Source organism: Melanerpes formicivorus, unplaced genomic scaffold (genome assembly GCF_026170545.1).
Source record: "Melanerpes formicivorus ecotype bairdi unplaced genomic scaffold, bMelFor1.0.p_v2 SCAF_70, whole genome shotgun sequence".
Classification (NCBI taxonomy): domain Eukaryota; kingdom Metazoa; phylum Chordata; class Aves; order Piciformes; family Picidae; genus Melanerpes; species Melanerpes formicivorus.
The window spans coordinates 184,780-202,778 of record NW_027142422.1 but is presented as its reverse complement, the minus strand read 5'-3'; the positions used below and the strand labels follow the sequence as shown (position 1 = coordinate 202,778).

General features: G+C 49.1%; 1 protein-coding gene across 12 annotated transcripts in view; it reads right to left on the bottom strand.

Annotated features, from left to right (window-relative positions):
- Window positions 1-17,999, bottom strand: part of BBX (BBX high mobility group box domain containing) — a 127,622-nt gene that overhangs the window by 39,413 nt on the left and 70,210 nt on the right. For 9 of the 12 annotated variants that reach the window (XM_068163049.1, XM_068163051.1, XM_068163048.1 and 6 more), the window contains 4 exons: window positions 12,241-12,308; window positions 9,531-9,611; window positions 8,298-8,378; window positions 3,444-3,524 (listed from right to left, as the gene is read on the bottom strand). In XM_068163049.1, coding sequence (XP_068019150.1) covers window positions 3,444-3,524; window positions 8,298-8,378; window positions 9,531-9,611; window positions 12,241-12,308 — 311 coding nt within the window. The remainder of the gene's footprint in view (window positions 1-3,443; window positions 3,525-8,297; window positions 8,379-9,530; window positions 9,612-12,240; window positions 12,309-17,999) is intronic. The other 3 variants (XM_068163043.1, XM_068163047.1, XM_068163042.1) reach the window with 2 other exon arrangements.

The window sequence follows — 17,999 nt, the reverse complement described above, 5'->3', positions numbered from 1 at the left end:
ACATGCACAGATTTCAGCAGCTAAGCACCAGGCCAGCCCAGCATGCAGCCCAGCTGGTGGACTGTTTTGAAGGCTTCGGTGGACATTTGCTTTCAAAAATCATTTCACTGACACAGCTTAAGGAGGTTACTCCTGTGATGCTTCAGCACTGCCTGTTGGCATCCTTTAGGACTCACAAAGGGGATGCCATGAAGCCCAAGTGAAGCAGGAGCTCTCAAGTCTTTGGTAACCTTCACTACTCCTCCAAGTGTGGGAGGTTGTCTGGCAAGTGAGTAGCCCATGGCTGGAATTCTGGTAGCCACAATGCTTTCCCTGGGGCAGGCCACAACGTTCTGCAATAGGGAGGATGGGACCAGTCTTTGTTCACTGGTGCCCAGTGACAGCACAAGGGCTAACAGGCACAAACACAGGAAGTTACACCTACATATGAGGAGGAACTTCTTTAAGGATGATGGAGCACTGAACAACCTGCCCACAGAACTGGTGGAGATTTCACCTCTGGAGACATTCCATACCACCTGGACATGTTCCTGTGTGACCTTCTCTAGGTGAACCTGCCTTGGCAGGGGGGTTGGACTGGATGATCTCCCTCCCAGTCCCTACCACTCTGTGATTCTGTAATACTTCAGAGTGTCTTCTACCAGTTTTGAGCTAGGTGCAAAGAAATTCTCCTTTTCTCAATAAACTACATGACAAGGCTGAGTCCTGGGAGTGGTCATTAGTATGAACACAGAACTGTTCTGCCCCATAATCTCTGGCCAGGCTTGCAGATTTCTTATACTTGCTTCCTCAGAAAGAGATGGAGTTGTAGGGACTGAGGAACAACAATGTTTACAACCTTTTAGCTCACCCTATCCCCACAAGCTCTGTTTTCATTGCTGGCAACCAACATGGACCCACAAAGATGATCTTGTAGCAATCAATCCATCATTCATAGATTCACAGTCATAGAGTGGTTCAGGTTGAAAAGGACCTTGAAGACCACCTACTTCCAATCCCCCTGTCAGGGGAAGGGACACCTTCCATTAGACCAGGTTGCTCAAGCCTACAGGAAGGCTGGGGAGGGACTGCTCAGGATCTCAGGTAGTGATAGGACTAGGGGGAATGGAATGAAGCTGGAGGTGGAGAGATTCAGGCTGGAGGTGAGGAGGAAGTTCTTCCCCATGAGAGTGGTGAAGCCCTGGAATGGGTTGTCCAGGGGGGTGGTTGAGACCCCATCCCTGGAGTTGTTTAAGCCCAGGCTGGATGAGGCTCTGGCCAGGCTGATCTAGTGTAGGGTGTCCCTGCCCATGGCAGTGGGGTTGGGACCAGATGATCCTTGTGGTCCCTTCCAACCCTGACTGATACTATGATACTAAGCTCTCATCCTGTCTGGCTTTGAACATCTCCAGGGAGGGGACATTCACAACCTCCCTGGACAACTTGTCCCAGTGTCTCACTACCCTGACAGCAATGAATTTCTTCACAATACCCAGTCTAAATCATGGCCACAAAGGTAAACAAAAATGGTTAACAACACTCTCTTTATGCCTCCTGGAAGCTGCAGCTCTTCACAGCACCTTCCCAAGCTCTCACTGATACAGCTCAGGCCTCCAGCTATTGGTTAGAGCTTCTGGTGCTGCTAGCCCTCTGCCAGAACTGGTCTCCTTCTCTGGTGGAGATGATGCACACCCCCTCACCCTCACACCTCCAGACTGAAAGCCAAAGACAAAGCATGCATTTAGGCACAGCAGGAAACTGAGCAGAGCTGAGCAGCAACAGCCTCCCAGGCTCCAGCCTGCAGAGTGGCTGCTCCAACTGTTTTTAGAAGCTCAGAAATGCTCAGAATTCTTTAGATAATCAGTTAACCCACTTCTGCATTTCACTTTATGACCATCTGTGACACACTGTGAAGAAGGAAGGCGTAGGGAGAGAGTGGTGGAGGGAGAAGGTGAAACTGGTTAAGCCACATAGCAGAGAGATGAAGGAGGGGTAAAGCAGCACGGTGTGCTGAAGCAGATGGGCTCCCTGCCATGCCAGCAGCATGGAGACAGCACTCCAGTCTCCTCCAGTGCACAGCACCTCTGGTTTGGAGTTACAGTATCATGGCAAAGCTGTTTGAGCAGGAAATTCTTTAATTTAAGGGTGGTGGAGCACTGGAGCAGGCTGCCCAGAGAGGTGGTGGAGTCTCCATCTCTGGAGACATTCAAAACCTGCCTGGATGTGTGGCTGTGTGACCTTCTCTAGGCATTGAGGTCTGTGTTGATAGGTTGGACTCGATGATCCTCGAGGTCTCTTCCAACCTTAGTCATACTGTGATACTGTGATACTCTGATTCTTGCTCTAGCAGGGAGGTTGGCTTTGATGATCTTCAGAGGTCCCTTCCAACCTCTACTATTCTGTGATTCTCTTTGCCAAGTGAAGACACACACATTAGGACACCCCCTCAGGTGACACTGAATGCCATTGATTGGGCATGATCCATACCTAGCCCTGAGCTGCTGTCAGGAAACTTGAACACTGAATCTCTTGTATGTTATCTGCCCATGTACAGCCCAACATTACAGGGACCTCCAAAATCAATTAAAGAATAATCAGAAAAGTCAACAGCATTAGTGTCCTTCAAGATCTAGGGACAAGGAGGGTCATAGGATTGTATTTTCATCTGGAAAAGACTGCCAAGATCATCAAGTCAAACAAGCAACCTAAACCCACCATGGCCATGGAATCATGTCTCAAAGTGCCACATCCAAACATCTCTTGAGCACCTCCAGGGATGGTGACTCCAGCACCTCCCTGGGCAGCCTGTTCCAGTGCTTCACCACCCTTAAATTAAAGCAGCTTGTCCTCATCTTTAGATGGAACCTCTTGTGTTCAAACTTGTGCCTGTTACCCCTTGTCCTGTCACTGGGCACCGCTCAAAACAGGCTGGTCCCACCCTCCTGACACCCACCCTTTAAATATTGATCAGCATTGATGAGATCCACCCCAGCCTGCTCTTGATGATCTCCAGAAGTCCCTTCCAACCCCTACCAATTTTGTGGTTCTGAGAAACTCTACTGCTGCCAAGGACTGTCTGAAGGCAGGTCGTGTCTGGCACTGATAACCAAAGCTTTGCTTTGTGAATCCTGGTATCCAGCTCCTCATGAAGAAGAATGCTGATGTCTCTTGTCTTTGCTGCTCTCATGAGCACTGGTTTTATTACACCTATAAGGCTAATTCTTCTAAAAAGCAGCTTGAATTTTCTGTGTGGTCTCCAAGAGACTAGGAACATCATCAAGTGTACAAAGGAAAACTGGGTCCTTGGAGCCCCTGCTTGATTTTCTTGCTATCCTATTCTTCACTCATTTATGCTTCTGGAAACACCCAATCTGATAGCAGAGCAAATCTGACACAACTTAGAGTTTCTGGGGGTAAATGATACACACATCTTCCCAGGGGGACACTAATGACTGTAACTTTACCTCTGCCAGCTGGAAGAGAGCCGACTTCCCACAGAGCTTTACTGACTCAGGGCTTGACAACTGGGAAGTATTTGAGGAGATCTAGGTTTTAAATGAAAAGAGGAGAAAACACTTCAGTGGCAGGCAGGAAAGGCAGAAAGGAAGGCAGAAAAAGCATGGCAAACAATTAAGAAGTTAGTCAAATCAGTTACTCCAGATAGGCAACCCTCCCCCCCCAAGAGAGCATCAATGGGCAGTCAGGAGTCAGCAGATGACAGCAAGTAAAGAATTTCTTCCATGGATTAGGGCTTATGGACTCTCTGCTACACTTGTGCTCACCACACCTGCTATTATGCTGTGGGTTTTATGTGTTTCATGTGACTAAGTGAACAAGACAGACCTGTGGCTTGAAAACAAGAACTGGGGTAGTCAAGGTTAAATAAAACTCTCCCAGAAAGCCTGGGCAGCATTCTGCATTTGGTTAGTCACAGGAGAGGACCTCACAGACACTGCTTGTTTCACTTCTTTAGTCAGAAAACAGGAGGAAGACCTGCAGCCTGGAGGTAAAGGTAGCCTTCTACATAGATGCTGGTGTGCCAATAGGAATAGGAATAGAAATAGGAATAGGAATAGGAATAGGATAAAATAGAATAGAAAGGAATAGGATAGGAATAGGAATGGGAATAGGAATAGAATAAACCAGGTTGGAAGAGACCTTCAAGATCATTGCATCCAACCTATCACCCAACACCATCTAATCAACTAAACCATGGCACCAAGCACCCCATCCAGTCTCCTCCTAAACACCTCCAGTGCTGGTGACTCCACCACCTCCCTGGGCAGCACATCCCAATGGGCATTTCTTTGTTCAGTAATGGCCTGGAGTTTGGCTAAGTACATCTAAGAGGTACCCTTGTTTCTTCTCTGAAATTCCCTGAAGTGTGGTGGTGGTTATTTGGTACTGGAGAAGAGGAGGCTCAGGGGAGACCTTCTTGCTCTCTACAACTACCTGAAGGGAGGTTGTAGCCAGGCAGAGGTTGGTCTCTTCTCCCAGGCAACCAGCACCAGCACAAGAGGACACAGTCTGAAGCTGCACCAGGGGAGGTTTAGGCTGGATGTTAGGAAGAAGTTCTTCATAGTAAGAGAGATTGGCCATTGGAACGTGCTGCCCAGGGAGGTGGTGGAGTCACCAGCACTGGAGGTGTTTAGGAGGAGACTTAATAGGGTGCTTGGTGCCGTGGTTTAGTTGCTTAGATGGTGTTGGGTGATAGGTTGGATGTGTGATGATCTTGGAAGGTCTCTTCCAACCTGGTCTATTCTGTTCTATTCTCAACAAGGCAGTCACCACCATCTGTCTGCATTGGCCAGGCACACAACCAGGGAGCCCAAGAAAGCAAGGGGTCCCATCTGCTTTGCTTCCCTCACGTGGCAAGGAGGATGACAGCAAGCAGCCCTTGTGAGCAAACAGCTTGCAAACAGTCCCCATGCTCAGGAACACAGCCCACTGCTCAGCAACCACTGGCCTACATAGTGGCTTTCTAGAGAGGCACAAAGGAGAAAACTAGGACCAAGAGTTTGCAGCATCAGAGGGGACTGAAGATAACTTAGCAACACTCCAAACTTCAAAAACCTCTTAGGGGGATGCCATATCATCTCCAAAGGATCTCCAAGGTGCTCATCTGCACCTGCAAGAACCCAACCAAGTTTTACTCCCAGGTCCTGAATCACAGAATTGTTTTTGCTGGAAAAGACCCCTGAGCTCGTGGAGTCCAACCTTCAACCTCAGACCACCATGGCCATCAAACCACCTCCCAAAGTACAATGTCCACACATTTCCTGAATGCTTCCAGGGATGGTGACTCCAACACCTTCCTGGGCAGCCTGTTCCAATGCCTGACCACTCCTGCAGCAAAGAAATTCTTCCTAACCTCCAACCTAAACCTCCCCTGGCACAATTTCAGGTCATTTCCTCTTCTGCTGTCACCTGAAGAGACCAATCCCCACCTCACTCCAACCTCCTTTCACGGCGTGTAGAGAGCAATGAGGTCTCTTCTCCAGACTAAACAACCCCAGCTCCCTCAGCTGCTCCTCACCAGACCTGTTCTCCAGGCCCTTCACCAGCTTCACTGCCCTTCTCTGGACATGCTCCAGCACCTCAATGTCCTTCTTGTAGTGAGTGGGCTCAATACTGAAGCCAGTATTCAAGATGCAGCCTCAGCAGTGCCCAGCAGAGGGGCATCAGTACTTCTGTACTCATCTGTAATGGCAAGTGACTGGCCAGGCCTCATTAACCACATCCTCATCAGCTTTAATTAGTGACTAGAGCACTTGGGACAGCCAACCAGATGAAAGGCTAACTGGGGCTGTAAAGACAGAAAGCAACTCATGCTGAGGCTCCCTATAATGAGCTGCCTGAGTGACAAGGGACTTGCACTCATGGGGTAGAGGTGTCCATTTTAAATTACACATCTACTCAGCAGGATGGCTGCCCTCACAAAGATGCACTCTTACACACTCTGCTGCAAAGGTGGGGAAGAGAAAGGGAACAGCTGAAAAACACCCAGTCAGAACCCAAACTGAGCTGGGAGGGCTGCCAGAAGTCTCCAGGCACATCCGACCGCAGCGTGTATCACATTTCTTCGCAGGTCTACTTGGCTGCTGCCTAAAGAACTCCTTTCTCTCCCTCTCTTTTTGCCTTTTGTAGCACTGACAGCAGCCTCCTGCACATTGCTTGCCATGATTTAGCTTACCAGAGGCAGTAATGCCTTCCTATAGACAGGACCCAGTGAGAAGTGGCACAGTGAGGAACGGGCTGCTTGCCAAACCTGACAAAGACACCCTGTGCAAATGAAAGCCCTTCTATTCCAAACAGCACCAGCAGCTTTAACAGCAGGGAGGGGAGAAAGCATTAAGAGCTTCTGGAGCATGCTCAGTACTTCCCCCGGCACAACCTAAATGAAGGGGAGATGCAGACTGGCTATTAGGAGGAAATTCTTTACAGTGAGGATGGTGAGACACTGGAACAGGTTGCCCAGGGAAGCTGTGGATGTCTCCTCTGTGGAGGTGTTCAAGGCCAGGTTGGATAAGGCCTTGAGCAACCTGATCTAGTGGGAATGGAATGGAATGGAAGTAGAATAGTAGTGGAATGGAATGGAAGAATAGAATATAGAATACAGAATAGAATACAGAATAGAATAGAATAGACCAGACCAGACCAGACCAGAGCAGGTTGGAAAAGACTTTAGAGATCATCAAGTCCAACCTATCACCCAACACCATCTAATCAACTAAACCATGGCACCAAGTCTCAAGCTGCACCAGGGAAGGATCAGGCTGGATGTTAGGAAGAAGTTCTTCCCAGAATGAGAGCTTGGCCATTGGAATGTGCTGCCCAGGGAGGTGGTGGAGTCACCATCACTGGAGGTGTTTAGGAGGAGATTGGATGGGGTGCTTGGTGGCATGGTTTAGTTGATCAGATGGTGTTGGGTGATAGGTTGGACTCTCTGATCTCAAAGGTCTTTTCCAACCTGGTTAATTCTAATTCTAACACAACATCATGACTAGGGATATTAACTCCAGAGGGTTTTATAGAGGTGTTTGCATGGTATGGTATTTTATGGCCCCTGAATCAGTAAATTGATTATTCTTTATTAGGCAGTCCTAAAAACCACATCAAGCCCATCCTAGCCAAGCTAAACCCAGGCAGTACCCAATTAGCTGAATGTTTATCAGAAAGCAGCATCTTGTAGGTGTAGCCAAACCTTGGAACAACAAAAGGTACCTTTTCATCTCCTTATGCTCCTCCACAACAGCCCCAGTTCCAACCCCAGTCCTTTCAGACACTGCACCTTTGTCATAACTGATTCTGCAAACAGGACCAGACTCCTCACACTGAGCAACAAGAGTACACAGATGGGAAGCCAATGAAGCACAGAGTAGGAAAGGCTGAGAGAACTGGGTTTGTTCAGCCTTGAGAAGAAAAGGCTTAGGGCAGACCTTATTACCATGCAACAGTACATCAAGGGGGGCTACCAGGAGGGTCCAGACTCCCTTTTTACAAGGAGTCACATGGAATAGACAGGGGGGAACAGGGACAGGTTACTCCTGGGGAGACTGACTGGAATCCAGAAGAAAATGTTTCCCCATGAGAACAGTTAGACATTGGAATCATCTCCCAAGGGAAGCAGTGGACTCTCCTACACTGGCCAGTTTGAAGACTCAACTTGGCACAGGCCTGGGCCTTCTCATTTCAACTCTACAATCACCTAGAAAGGTTGGGCCAGATGATCCCTGGGGTCCCTTCCAACCTGGCATTCTGTGAGGCAAGTTCTTAAAAGCAACCTTGAAGAACTTCAACTCTTCAATACATGGAGCAAGGAGGAGAGCTTAGGGGTAATTTATAGGCTGTTTAAGTCACCACCCAGTGATGCTGTCACCTCTCCTTGTAGCTGCTGTGACAAGCTTCCTTTGAGCTGCAAGGTGATTTCCCAAAGATCCCTGGCTCTAGGGCAGTTGGCATTTTGCTCTGCTGCAGCCTGAGCCTGTTCCACAGGCAGTGCACAGTGTCCTTTCAGAATGGCTTTTAGTTCTTCTTTTCCTAGAGGTAACTTAGAAGGAAAACATGGAAAATACAGCTGCTGTGGTCCTGTGGTATGGAAGGCCAGCTGATGCTCACAGGCCCAGTATCTTTTATGCATGCCACAGCTGGTAGCACTGGTCAGCACCTCCTCCAGTCACTGCTTACTCCCCCTGTGATTTCTTAACACTGCCATGCAGGTAAATACCTACTGAGAGCAATCACTTCTGACACAGGGTGCTAAGCCAACCCCTGCTTGCTGCCATCCTCCCCCCCCCCCACCATTTCAAACTTTATACCTCAGCAAACTGGAACAAAGCAGAGTCCTCAGTGTGTTTGCCAGGTCCTGGGACTGCAGGCTGGGATGTGCTTGAAGAGATCTGTCAGGAAAACAAGCATGCCTGTATTTCCAGTCTCAATTTCAACAGGCAAATAGTTTCAATATCAACTTACAGTTCAATACCTTCAGTTTCAAGATCAGTTTGCAACAAGCAGCACTTCTGATCTCTCAAAGAGAAAGGTGCTGGGAGGCTAAGAGTGTTTCCAGGAGGCATAATTCATAGAATCATAGAATGGTTTGGGTTGGGTTGGAAGAGATCTTGCAGATCATCTAGTGCCAACCCCCCCGCTCACCCTGGGCAGGAACACCATTCACTAGATCAGGCTGCTCAAGGCCTCATGCTCCTCAGAGAATGAGCTGTGCAATGGTGATGCTGAATCATTTTTCACCAGGAAAATCTTTCCTAGGATCCATGAAACAGGCCAAGATACTTTCCTGAAGGGCTTTCATCTGCCCACTGATGTGGTGTAATGTGCTGGGCTGAAAATTCCCCCTCCCCCAACATTAAATTTGCCAGACCAGCTCAGGTGGAAGCAAATCTAATGTTGGGGGCAACTTTCAACCCACCACAATGCTGAAGCAGAGTGAGTTAGCCACTATTGTATTTCACAGCTCAGAGGAACACCTGAGACTGCAGAATGGTGGTGCTGACAGAGCAAAGAAATACATGTGGACAGGGACACAACACATGCAGCTACTTGAGACACCAGATCTCTCCCAGACACTGAAGTAACTGCATTTCATACTGCTTGACTTGTGCAAGCATCTCTTTGTGGCAAATGACACCTCTGGCTAATGTTAGACCTTGACACAAGTACCAATGATTTGGCTGTTGACACACACAGCTACCATGCACTGCTGAGGTGCAGCCTCACTACAAGCTGCTTGCTGCAGCTGTTCAAGAAGAGTAGAATAGAACAGAATAGAACAGAATAGAATAGAATAGAATAGAACAGAACAGAATAGAATAGACCAGACCAGGTTGGAAGAGACCTTCAAGATCATCGTGTCCAACCTATCACCCAACACCACCTAATCAATTAAACCATGGCATCTAGCTACCTGATAAATGATCCAGCATCATCAAACCATAAAGAAGGAACAAGTGAGGTTGAATTTGAGAGCCTTGATTTTACATTCAGCTGAACATCAGGTGCTTCTGGGGAAGCAAACCCTTATTAAAGCAACTCACCTCTGCAAATTGAAACAGTGATGACTTTTGACATGCTTCTGTAGAATTTGTTGCAACTGACTGGAAAGTACTTGAGGGAACCTGAAATGAGGAGGGCTCAGAGTAAGACATCAAAGGTGCTTCTTTCAAGCTAAGAACAACAGTGAGTAAAATGGAGAAGGGTAGATTTGGAATGGGTGTTAGGAAGAAATGCTTTACAGTGAGGATGATGAGACTGGAGCTGGTTGCCCAGGGAGGCTGTGAATGACTCCTCCCTGGAGGTGTTCAAGGCCAGGCTGGATGAGGCATTGAGCAACCTGGTGTAGTGGGAGGTGTCCCTGCCCATGGCAGGGGGGTTGGAACTAGATGATCTTGAACATCCCTTCCAAAGCATTCTATGAGTCTTGAAAAAGTTAATGCTGTCAATGCCTCTGCTTGACAGGAGCACAAATTGGAGACTGTTTCTTCTCTTCTCCTTGTCCACACACTCCTTTGACTTGTAGGAAATGTATTAACCTCTGCCAGGCTGAACCTAATCAAAGCCTAAAGACAACTACTGGAGGGAACAGACACACACAGAGTGTCACTGCCTCTGTCACAATGAAATGCTCTCATTATCCACTCATTTCTCCTCCTCCTTCCTCTCCAGCTTATCCTCAGCTGCACCAAAAGCTTTTAACTCCTGCCTTGTGATAGAGCAAGGGGCAACAGACACAAACTACAACACAAGAAGTTCCACCTCAACATGAGGAGAAACTTCTTTGCTGTGAGGGTGCTGGAACCCTGGAACAGGTTGCCCTGAGAGAGGTTGTGTAGTCTCCTTCTCTGGAGACTCTCCAAGCCCACCTGGACATGTTCCTGTGTAAACTGCCCCTTCCCTTTGTGTGGTTTTATGACTTGCACCCCAGGGAATATCACCCTGCACAGATCCAGTATCAGATCAAGGTAACTTTCTATTCTCCAAGAGAAGGAAAGCACAAGGGTGCTCCTCTGGACCCTCCTTTTCCCTGCAGGCTAACACAGCCTGCTCTGCAACAGATCCCACCAAATGAAGGTGGAGCACAGCCTCATGCCCACCTTCTGCACTGACAGAGGGGAAGCCACGATGCCATCCTGATGGACTGGGCCGTGGCAAGAGAAGGAAACGGCAGACAGGAGAGGTTTTGGACTACACCACAAAATGTGGCATTTCAGGGCAGTATCCTGCAGACAGGCCACTAGGTGCTGCTGTAAGGCAAGCAAAGCGCCTGGCAGGCAAGGCAGGGAGATCACAGAGTCACAGAACAGGCTGGGGTGGAAGGGACCTTAAAGATCACCCAGTTCCAACGCCCCTGCCACGGGCAGGGACACCTCCCACTAGATGGGGCTGCTCAAGGCTTCATCCAACCTGGCTTTGAACACTCCCAGGGAAGGAGCATCCACGACCCCCCCCGGGCAATCTGTGCCAGTGTCTCACCACCCTCACTGTAGAGATGTTTTGTGCTGCCCCCCAGAAAGCCAGCAGCACCTCTCTGGGCAGCCTGTTCCAGTGCTCTGTTGCCCTTCAATGAAAAACAACACATTCCTCTCCATCTTTAGATGAACTTCTTTTGTTCACATCTGTGTCTGTTACCCCTTGTCCTGTCACTGGGCACCGCTGAGCGAGCCTGGTCCCATCTCCAGACAGCCATGCTCTGAGCACTGATCAGCACTGATGAGATCCCCCCCGCCCAGTCTCCTCTTTTCCAGACTAAAGAGCCCAGATTCTCTCAGTCTTTCCTCACCACAAAGATGTTCCAGTCCCCTCAGCATCTTTGTCGCTCCTTGCTGTACCCTCTTAGCTGTTTGGGTGGGTTGGATTGGTTGATGGGTTGGACACACTGATCTTGAAGGTCTCTTCCAACCTGGTTTGGTTTATTCTAAATAAAGGTTTATTCTCTCCAGCAAGTGCCTCTCCTTCTTGAACTGGGGAGTCCAGAGCTGGACACAACACTCCAGCTGTGGCCTTCTCAGGGCAGAGATGCTACCAGTACAGTTAATATTGAACTGATACAAGAAGTGGGCTCGACTTCTATGTTGAGTGCTGGAACACAGGACTCATAGCACAGGGCTGGCAATTCCATCCCACCTGAGGCTCCCCAAGATGGAATGGACTGGAGCTTGAGGAGGGTAGATTTAAACTGGGTGTTTTAAGGAATTTCTTGGCAGTGAGGGCAGGGAGACACTGGACAGGTTGCCCAGGGAGGTCGGGAATGCCTCCTGGAGGTGTTCAAGGCCACGTTGAATGCCTTGAGCACAACCTGATCTGGAGGAAGGTGTCCCAGCCTCTGGCAGGGGGGGTAGATTAGGTTATCTTCAAGGTTCCTTCCAACCCAAACCATTCTATGAATGATGGTCTCTTCTCCCAGGAAGCCAGTACCACAACAGGGGAGATTTAGGCTGCATGTCAGGAAGAAGTTCTATACAGAGAGAGTGATTGCCCATTGGAATGTGCTGCCTGGGGAGGTGGTAGAGTCACCATCCCTGGAGGTGTTCAGGAGGAGACTTGATGGGGTGCTTGGTGCCATGGGTGAGTTGTTTAGGTGGGTTGGATTGGTTGATGGGCTGGACACAATGATCTCAAAGGTCTCTTCCAACCTGGTCTATTCTATGTGTTCTATGTATCTGAAATTTCATTTCCCACTGGTGAAATATTTCACTTTCAGAGCTCTCTTTGAGGGCTCAAGGTAAGGGAGAGGAGAGAGTTCCTTACCTCCTGTGCAGTCAGGGCATGTTCCCCTGCTAGGAGCAGCATACTCAGGCCTCCCATTTGTGTAGGATCTGTTAGAAGAGTAAAACAAAGTCTTCATTTTACTGATTTGCTTGTTTAAAGAAGCTACCACTTGCAGCCTTAAAGCCCCAGAAGACTCCTTGTCACAGACACTCCAAGCAAGCTGCCATAAAAGGCAGTTCCAGAGAATCACAACTAACCATTTCTGTCCCCTCTGGGAGAGGCTTTCAGAGCTGTTTTAAAGGGTTTAATTGGATTTGTGTGCTTAACACCCCACTGTGTGGATTTACAACTTGACTGCCAAAGGTTTTATGCACTGCAGAGATGGGTATCTTCAAAACAGCAACTGCAATGATCCCAGACATAAATACACACAAAAATGCTCTGATGCCACATGTGCTTAGGGCTCAATGGATGCCCCTACCAAGGCACTGGGTCTCCCTCCTCAGCCACTGAGCAAACTAAAGGATGGAACCAAATGAGATGATTAAGCTCTGAAGCAAAATTCCTATTTTCATTTAGTTTTAATTTAGAGCTGCATTTAGTGGTGAGAAGTGCCAGCCTGCCAGCTCTGCAGCAGAAAGCTCCTGATCCTCTGGGCCAGAGGAACACAGGCACTGGCCAAGCAAGCTGCCTGTCTGCTCCTTGTCCTGCCAACACAACAGATAGTTGAGGGCAGTACAACAGCAGTGCAAATGTTCTTTCTCAAAGAATGTAATTCACAGATTGCATCAGCTTGAAAGCAACCCTCAAAAGTCAGCCTGTCCAAGCCCCTTGCAGTCAGCAGGGACACCTCCAACTAGATCAGGCTGCCCAGGGCCTCATCAAGTCTGATCTTCAGGGTGTCCAGAGATGGAGCCTCAACCACGTGCCTGGGTAACCTGTGCCAGCCTTCTACCACTCTCATCAGCAAGAACTTCTTCCTGATGTCCAACCTGAATCTACCCTGCTCCACTTTCAAATGATTGCCCCTTGTCCTAACACCACAAGCCCTTCCAAACACTCCCTCCATAGCCTTCTTGCAGGCCCCCTTCAGACACTGAAATGCTGCTCTTCAGGCTGAGCAGACCCAGCTATCTTAGTCCCTTATCCTATCACTACAGGCTCTTCTAAAAAGTCCCTCCCCAGCCCTCCTCTAGCCCCCTTCAGGTACTGGAAGGCTGCTCTAAGGTCTCCCTGGAGCCTTCTTTTCCTGGCTGAACAGCCTGTCCCTGTAGGAGACATGCTCCATCCCTCCCATCATCTTTGTGGCCCTCCTCTGGACCTGCTCCAGCAGTTCTTGGGGGCCTCATAGTTGGACACAGTACTCCAGGTGAGGTCTCACCAGAGAAGAGCAGGGGAGCAGAATTACCTCTCTCAATCTGCTGGCCACACTGCATTTGATGCAGCCCAGGATGCCATTGGCCTTCTGGGCTGCAAGTGCCCATTGCTGGCTCATGTCCAGCTTCTCACCCACCAGCATCCCCAAGTCCTTTTCTGCAGGGCTGCTCTCAACATTATCATCCTCCAGCCTGGACTGGTATTGAGGATTGCCCAGACCTAGGTGCAGGGCCTTGCACTCTGAACCTCATGAGGTTCTCCTCAGCCCATTTCTCCAGCCTGTCCAGGTCCCTCAGGACACCCATCCTGTCCTTCAGCCTTATCAACCTCACCACTCAGCTCGGTACCATCTGCACACTTGCTGAGGGGGCACTCAATCCCACTGCCTGTATGATGCTGACAGCTTCTCCCTTCCAGCTCTTCCACACTGCTTGAGCTCAGGAAATGAGCACAAGAAGTAAAATCAATGAACACTGGCACTGCATTCCTCACCCAGCTCTTTTCTGCTCAGAGCAGTGGTTGCTCTTCATCATGATGAAGACTAATTATGTGATCTGGGGGGATTGCCTTGGAAGCAGTGCAGGGGTCTGACTTATAGCATCATGTCAAGAGAGGGAGAGAGTCAGTGGCCCAAATGTCTCACACAACAGAATCACAGAATGGTAGGGGTCGGAAGGGATCTCTGGAGATCCAGTCCAACCCCCCTGCCAAAGCAGGATTCACCTAGGGCAGGTCACACAGGAGTGCACCCAGATGGGTCGTGAAAGTCTCCAGAGAGGGAGACTCCACAACTTCTCTAGGCAGCCTGTCCAGGGCTCCAGCACCCTTACAGTAAAGACATTTCTCCTCATCTGGAGGTGGGACTGTGCTCTGGTTTGTATCCACTGCCCCTTGACAGCCACAATGCGTGAGAAAGGGAAGTGTTATCCTTCCTGTTTGGCTGGGACACCGACTTCAGCCATGCTGAGGCACCACAAATAAGGATTCACTCGAGATGCACTCACATTTTCCAACTTCCTTTCACTAAGCTACACCAATCTCTCTCTCTACAACAATAAAGCACACATCCCCAGCACCACTTCCCTGTACTCAGCACTAGAGAGAACACACCTTGAATACTGGGCTCAAGTTTGGGCCCCTCACTCCACTGACACTGAGGTGCTGGAGCATGTCCAGAGAAGGGCAACAAAGCAGGGGAAGGGTCTGGAAAACAGGTCTGGTGAGGAGTGACTGAGAGAACTGAGCTTCTTTAGTCTGGAGAAGAGGAGGCTGAGGGCAGATTTCAATGCTATCTGCAACTCCCTGAAAGCAGGCTGGAGTGAGGTGGGAGTCAGTCTCCTCTCCCTACTATCAGGTGATAGGAGAGGCCTGAAGTTATGGCAGGGGAGGTTTAGGTTGGATAACAGGAAAAATTTGTGCCCTGAAAGTGTAGTCAGGCATTAGAACAGGATGCCCAGGGAGGTGGTGGAGTTACCATCCCTGGAAGTGCTCAAGAAACTTGTGGCCATGGCACTTTGGGACATGGTTTAATGACCATGGTGGTGCTGGGGTGCAGTTTGGATTTGATGATCCTAGAAGTCTTATCCAACCAAAAGAATTCTGTGACTCTATGATTCTATTCTGTGATTAGATTAGTTTCTAATTACTTCTTAAGCTCTCTGTGTTCTACTCTGAGAGATGTTGATTCAAGGTCCCTCTGTAACTCAGAAACTCTGCAGCAGGAGTGGTGGGGGATGGCAGACAGGTAGAGCAAGACCTATTCTAGTTCTGAAGTCAACAAACCTTTAAGGAGCACAGACGTTACTCTTCTGATAGCAAAAGCAGAGCAGGATGAAGAGGCCTGTCATTTTTGGAGCTAGGCTCTCATCTAGGATACCTATGTAGCATGAAAACCTTTATTTTGATCCCATTTTACAGCTCCCCCATAGGCAGAAGGATTTTCATGACAGGAATTTCCATAGCACTTTACCAGCCAAGAGGTACACAGGATGTTTTGTGTCTTTACATCCTTTTGCACTTATTCCATGAATCCATTTTTCCACTCCCTAGCTCACAATCTCTAAGCAGGAAACTCCTACCTGCCACACTCTTAGCAGAAACTAGGCAGGATACCACCAAGTTTCTGGAGAAGAGGAGGCTCAGGGGAGACCTTACTGCTGTCTACGACTACCTGAAGGGAGGCTGTAGCCAGGAGGGGGTTGGTCTCTTCTCCCAGGCAACCAGCACCAGAACAAGAGGACACAGTCTCAAGCTGCACCAGGGGAAGTTTAGGCTGGAGGTGAGGAGAAAGTTCTTCACTGAGAGAGTTGTTAGCCATTGGAATGTGCTGCCCAGGGGGGTGGTGGAGTCACCATCCCTGGAGGTGTTCAAGAGGGGATTGGACATGGCACTTGGTGCCATGGTTAGTCATGAGGTGGTGGGTGACAGGTTGGACTTGATGCTCTTTGAGGTCTCTTCCAACCTTGGTGACTCTGTGACACAGCAGTGTTTCCAAAATTGGGAATTTTGGACTGAGAACCAATTAAAAATGGATGGTATGCAGCAAATGATTTTCTGCTTCCTAGACTCTTTTTAAGCTGGCAGTGTTCAGTGTGTCTGCATTTCAAGGTCATGAGAGCAAGAGTCATGCTATTTGTGGCTATCAGGGAGAGATTATCTGCCCTTCAGCAGTTCAGGCATTCCACCTACACTCCTTCACAGACTTTATTTTATATGACCATGAACAAGCTTAAACTGTTGAATGATTGTTAGGAATACAAGTCTTATTAACAAAAACAACTTCAGAAAGGTTAAAATCTGCCTCTCCAATGCAGAAAGAGGGAAACAGCCTCTTTGAACTGAAATAAGATTATGCTTCTCTTGATCTGAACACAAGAAGTTAGCTCCACCTGTACATTCATCCACAAGAATGTTGCCTCCTCCAACTTTACTGGGCCCAGTGCTGCTCAATACATTAAGCAGGGATACAGGCAGCAAGACTGAATGCACCCTCAGAAAGTTCTGGGGCCCTCAGGTTAGGAAAGATGTTGAGTTGCTGGAAGGTGTCCAGAGAAGGGCAACAAAGCTGGGGAGGGGTCTGGAGCACAGCCCTGTGAGGGGAGGCTGAGGGAGCTGGGGTTGCTTAGCCTGGAGAAGAGGAGGCTCAGGGGAGACCTTCTTGCTCTCTACAACTACCTGAAGGGAGGTTGTAGCCAGGAGGGGGTTGGTCTCTTCTCCCAGGCAACCAGCACCAGAGGACACAGTCTCAAGCTGTGCCAGGGGAGGTTTAGGCTGGAGGTGAGGAGAAAGTTCTTCACTGAGAGAGTGATTGCCCATTGGAATGTGCTGCCTGGGGAGGTGGTGGAGTCACCACCCCTGGAGGTGTTTAAGAAGAGCCTGGATGAGGCACTTGGTGCCATGGTTTAGTTGATCAGATGGTGTTGGGTACTAGGTTGGACTTGATGATCTCAAAGGTCTTTTCCAACCTGGTTAATTCTATCCTATTCTAGTCTAAAGTCTGCTGATGACACCAAGCTGAGTGGTGCAACTGGCAAGACTGAAGGACAGGATGCCCTTCAGAGGGACAGGGACAGGCTGGGGAAGTGGGCTCAGGAGAACCCCATGACATTCAATAAGGCAAAGTGCAAGGTGCTGCACTTGGATTGGGGCAATTCTCAGTATCAGTCCAGGCTGGGGCACAGTGAGACTGAGAGCAGCCCTGCAGAGGACTTGGGGGTGCTGGTGGGTAAGGTTGGATACGAGCCAGCAATGGGCACTTGCAGCCCAGAAGGGCAATGGCATTCTGGGCTGCACCAACAAGGTCAGCAGGCTGAGAGAAGTGATTCTGCTCCTCTGCTCTGGTGAGACCTCACCTGGAGTGCTGGGTCCAGCTACTGGGCTTCTCAACACAAGAGGGACAGGGAGGAAGCCATGAAGATGATCTGAAGGCTGGAGCACCTCTCCTACAAAGACAGGCTGAAAGAAGTGGGGCTGTTCAGCCTGGAGAAGAGAAGGCTCTGGGGAGACCTTAGAGCTGCATCTCAGTATCAGGAAGGCTGGTGAAGGAGTTTTGACATGGGCTTGTAGTGACAGCACAAGGGGCAGATTTAGGTTGGTCATTAGGAGGAAGTTCCTCACAGTGAGGGTGGTGAAACAGTGGAACACAGGCTAAGCAGGGATGCGGTAGAGGCCCCGTCCCTGGAGACATTCAAGATCAGAGCTGGGCAGCCTGATCTAGTTGGAGATGTCCCTGCTGACTGCAGAGGGATTGGACTAGATGACCTTTGAGGGTTCCCTTCAACCTGATAAGGTCTGTGAATCTGTGAGTGTCAGAATGATCTTTGTAAACAGCAAATTCCTGAGCATGCTACAGCACCCAGAGAGAATGCACACAACCAGAACTGCCCTTTGTGACTAGAAATCAAAACCTCTAACAGCAAATA